General features: G+C 40.5%; 1 protein-coding gene across 1 annotated transcript; it reads left to right on the top strand.

Annotated features, from left to right (window-relative positions):
• Positions 1-602: 602 nt before the first annotated feature.
• Positions 603-4,041, top strand: LOC123413190 (cinnamoyl-CoA reductase 1-like). The gene is made up of 6 exons (XM_045106140.1): positions 603-912; positions 1,361-1,530; positions 2,000-2,185; positions 2,710-2,872; positions 3,115-3,304; positions 3,630-4,041. Exons 1-6 carry the CDS (start codon positions 780-782, stop codon positions 3,760-3,762), a joined length of 975 nt encoding a protein of 324 aa, XP_044962075.1. The 5' UTR covers positions 603-779; the 3' UTR covers positions 3,763-4,041.
• Positions 4,042-4,846: the final 805 nt, after the last annotated feature.

Genomic DNA, 4,846 nt, shown 5'->3' on the forward strand with positions numbered 1-4,846 from the left:
GTCTTTATCTCGTCCAAAGAAAATGTTTTTACCATATGAACATTTCCTCTGGACGACATAAAAAACTAATGCTCTTAGAATAGTACTCCTTTGTGAAAGGGAGTATCCTCTTATGAAAGGCAGTATCATATTTCTAATGTTAATTGATAAACTATATGTTGACTGGCCTAAGAGTCACAAACAACGAGGAAAGTACCCTTTTGAGCTCGAGCTCAAATACACCCGCATCAACAATAAAATGAAAAAAAAACATTTAAAAAAAATCTGAATTTTTTTTGTGATAAACTTTGACAAAAGCTCTAAATTCTTGCAAGTTTTCATCATGCTTTAAAAAGTAGCATTCGTGTAATTTGTGGCAAAAAAAATCAGTGTTTCAAAATGCTTTCAAAAATAGCATTTTCAAAGCATTGTTTTTTGTTTTTTGCCACGCTTTACTCGAATGTGACCGTAGAAAAAATAAATGAAACACTTAAAACTTTTGTCAAATTTCTAAAAGAAAATTCAGGATTTTTTAAAATATTTTTATTTTTTAAAATTTTACTGTTCATACCGGTGCATTTGAGCTCGAGCTCAAATACTCCAACCGCCTCGACCGTAATATAGAAGGACCAAACAGACAAAATCGTAAAAAGAAAAGACCAAAAGCAGCAAGACTCCAACCGCCTCGACCGCTCTGGATTTGCCGTCCGCTGTCCACTTCAGCGCAGCGTGGCGAGACGCGGAGCAGCCAAACTCCGCACAGCTGAGGGAACTAGCAGGAGCGGGGGAGAAGAAAGAGCATGGCGGCGGCGGCGGCGGCGGCGAGGAAGACCGTGTGCGTGACTGGCGCAGGAGGCTTCATCGCCTCGTGGCTCGTCAAGCTCCTCCTCTCCAAGGGCCACTACACGGTCCGCGGCACCGTGCGAGATCCCGGTAAGGGCCTTCCTTCCTCGCTTCGATCCGTCCTTCCCACCGCCACAAGATTCTTTTTTTCCATTGGTTGTGCCGTCGAAGATCTGTGCTTACCCAGGAGGATGTAGGAATAGATAAATATAATGTTTTTTTTAGGAATATACCAATGGAATGTTGTTGCTGAAAAGCGAAAACCGAACGAGGGGAAGCAGTCCCCTAAAAATAATGTGGTTCTTGGAAGTTGAAGGTGAACAAAAGCCTTTTGAGATATTAAATTTACATGCTTTCCAGCAGTTGCTTTGCTTGGCACGGGATTTGTGATGTTGAGATGAAATTGCAGGAATTGTGAGCTCCGACGTATAGTTTGAAAAATAGCTTGGGTATACTTTGTTGTGATGGACCCAAGAAATTTGTTATATGCGAAAGTATGATGGTGGTGGTGTGTTTTGTGTGTGACCATATGCTGCAGGTAATGCTAAGAATGCTCATCTTAAGGCACTAGAAGGTGCTGGGGAAAGGTTGCAACTGCTCAGCGCCGACCTGCTGAACTACGACAGCATTGCGTCAGCGGTTGCTGGCTGTGATGGGGTCTTCCATGTTGCTAGCCCTGTCCCTTCTGGCAGATCAACCAATCCTGAGGTGATTTTTTTTTCCGAGAACATGTGTTTCACTTTCACGGTTTTGTGAAGTTTTGAGATAAACCAGAGGAAATAGCAGGTGAACGTGTGACTTAGTATAGCGCAAATTTGTTGGCAACTATACGTGGCTTTGCATCTCAAGTTAGACGTAAAGTTTACTTGACCTTGAGGCATACATGGATTTTCTCGACAATTTTGCCCCAAAATGACTATTTCTTATTCATAGGAGATATATTGAATTCACCGTGTAACACACGAATTCTATAATTTTTTAACCATCCTTGTTTTCCTATAAACATAGTAATTGAAAATGGACATGGTCTATTGACTGGTTTAGCTTTGTGCAACATCAAGCTATGTGAAACCTACCTCTTTCTTTTATACAAGTGATGTTATACAGATCTATTACTAATGATTAATTTCTAGAAACAACTGTATATTCTAATATTCTATTATTTACTTCTTTCTAGGAAGAAGTTATAGCCCCTGCTGTAACAGGCACACTGAATGTCTTGAAAGCTTGCTACGAGGCGAAAGTTAAGCGAGTTGTCATGGTATCTTCAGTTGCTGCTGTGTCCAATAATCCTAACTGGCCTAAGGGCAAATTCTTCGATGAAGACAGCTGGTCAGACGAGGATCTCTGCAGAAAGGGTGAGGTAAGTAAAGCCAATATCTTTGCATTTTTCTAAACCTTGTTCTTCCAAGAAGATTGTTTAGCTCACAGTGTAGCATACTACATCAGCTGCTAATTAATAACGTATTGATATTTACATGGAATATGCTCCCTCCTCCCATAAATCATTCGCGGATGGACTTGAAAGAAAAAAGAACCAACTAGTACTGGTTCCTCAAAACAAACTTTCGGTACCCGATCAAGGGATTAATGAAATACCAGCCCCAATTCTTGAATAGCTCTCACTTGTCTTGGCTGCTAGCTTAGATGACCAACCGTTAGGCATGGTTACCAATGATTTAATAGTAGGATTCTTGTTTGGTGAGCTAACGGTTTCACCCAAGGATGAAGGTAGTAGAGGATCCGCATCTTTGCACAAATACTTCAAGGCTTTCTTATAATACGATGTTCTTGAGTTAACCACACAGAATATTCCTGGTCTTATGTTGTGATTCCTTGCTCCGGATGACTTATTTGAACTTAATATCTGTGTTGTCATTCTGGCAGGATTGGTATTTCCTTTCCAAAACGCTCGCAGAGCGTGAGGCTTTTGCTTATGCAGAAAAAACTGGGTTGGATGTTGTAACTATATGCCCATCGTTGGTAATTGGCCCCTTGATGCAGTCTACAGTAAATACGAGCAGTAATATTCTCATTAATTATCTCAAAGGTGGGTGTGTTTATCTCAGTATTCTCTTGTTTTACATGCAATTTATATGGAAGAGTGACAATTTACTCAGCATTGCTCTGTTCAAACTGGGGCATCATAAATTGATGTCTGAACTGAACAAAGAATATCAATCAATTGCACAATTGACCTTCCTACCTTCATTAAGATTAAGTTGTTTTGAAAACCAAACTAGTTTAGGCTTACAATTCTGTTTCTGTGAAAATGAGACTTTTCTCTTGCAGGAGAACGTGATACTGTAGAAAATAAACTCAGGAATCTAGTGGATGTTCGTGATGTTGCCGATGCTCTTCTATTGGCATATGAAAAACCAGAGGCGTCTGGACGGTACATCTGCAGTTCAGTACCAGTAAAAGTCTCTGATATGATAAGCGTACTGAAGACCTTATATCCGACATACACTTATCCCAAAAAGTAAGCGTCTTCCTCCGCAGGCAACTTTATTTTATCTAACTGCTATTTTGATTCTGCATTTCACAAGCTAGATGGTCCATCTATCTTTTTATAAGACAAGAATATATATCAGCATCACTTGGAAAGCACCAGAATGGGGGTTGGCAAATTGAATAAAGCATAGTAGAGTGCCAGGATTATGGAGGTGGAATACTCTGCATGCACCAAATTTAATCAAAGATGTTGTCACCAGATCATAAATTGCTTTGATACCATCCCTCCTGTTTTTCCATGCTCAACTTGGATGTAACTTGAACGTAACCTGTTTTTCCGAATTTCTTTGCAGCTTTGTAGAAGTCGAAGGAAATACTATTTATAGCTCGGAGAAACTTCAGAAGCTAGGGTGGATCTTCAGGCCTTTAGAGAAGACCCTCGGAGATAGCGTGGAATCCTACAGAGCATCTGGCGTCCTGAACTGAGCATCCAACCAGGGAAAGTTTGGCTGTTAATGCTTGCAAACTCCTGGTTCATGTAAGCAGTGAAACAAAATAAGTTGGTGATACAACCGTCAGGAGAATCATGTGAGCATAAGCGAAGCATGAATCTTATGTGCGCCTTTCTTTTAGGGTGTCTTGACTTGAGGTGTTTCTGAGACATAGTGCAATGTCCTAGTGGTTCTATGAGCGATTGCTTGCACCTGTTAAAGCTTGAACATATTGCCCATTTTTCAGTTCAAAAATACTGCCCATTTTCCTTAACAGGGTCAACCTTTAGAAAAAGGAGCGTGTCACGCGTCCGTCGGGCTATCGTTTTAAAAGATCAACCGGTTTGCAAGCCGTCAGATCTGGCAGATCGTGCGGCCGATTGACGTCTTCATTATTGCAACACAAAGGTCTTGTTCTAGTTTTTTTTTAAACAAAGGTCTTGTTATAGATTTTTTTGGTTTTCTTTTTGCAACAGAGGACTTGCTGCAGAATTTTTTGCCACATAAGTCTTGTTGCGATTTTTTTTTTGCAACAAGGGTGGTGGCGTGTCCTAGTTGCAGGTGATGCAGAAGCTCAAGCAGTGTGAGGTAGTGCTCAAGCAGTGTGAGGTAGTGAACCATCCCACAACGGCGGCACGCATGCCAACTACGAGGGGGGAACAACAAGGTGCGGAAAAGGATTGGGGACGAGTAGACTGTTGGAAATATGCCTTAGAGGCAATAATAAATTAGTTATTATTATATTTCTTTGTTCGTGATAATCATTTATTATCCATGCTATAATTGTATTGATTGGAAACACAAATACATGTGTGGATACATAGACAAAACACTGTCCCTAGTAAGCCTCTAGTTGACTAGCTCGTTGATCAAAGATGGTCAAGGTTTCCTAACCATAGACAAGTGTTGTCACTTGATAACGGGATCACATCATTAGGAGAATCATGTGATGGACAAGACCCAAACTATGAACGTAGCATAATGATCGTGTCATCTTATTGCTATAGTTTTTGCGTGTCAAGTATTTGTTCCTATGACCATGAGATCATATAACTCACTGGTATCAGAGAAATACCTTG

This window comes from Hordeum vulgare, chromosome 7H (assembly GCF_904849725.1).
Source record: "Hordeum vulgare subsp. vulgare chromosome 7H, MorexV3_pseudomolecules_assembly, whole genome shotgun sequence".
In the NCBI taxonomy this organism is placed as follows: domain Eukaryota; kingdom Viridiplantae; phylum Streptophyta; class Magnoliopsida; order Poales; family Poaceae; genus Hordeum; species Hordeum vulgare.

What these genes read in the sequence shown, in the direction of transcription:
- LOC123413190 (XM_045106140.1), top strand. Translation starts at nt 780, where the DNA reads ATGGCGGCGGCGGCGGCGGCGGCGAGGAAGACCGTGTGCGTGACTGGC. An exon ending in GCAGATCAACCAATCCTGAG is followed by an intron (nt 1,531 to 1,999) that starts GTGATTTTTTTT and finishes ACTTCTTTCTAG; the next exon opens with GAAGAAGTTATAGCCCCTGC. An exon ending in ACATACACTTATCCCAAAAA is followed by an intron (nt 3,305 to 3,629) that starts GTAAGCGTCTTC and finishes ATTTCTTTGCAG; the next exon opens with CTTTGTAGAAGTCGAAGGAA.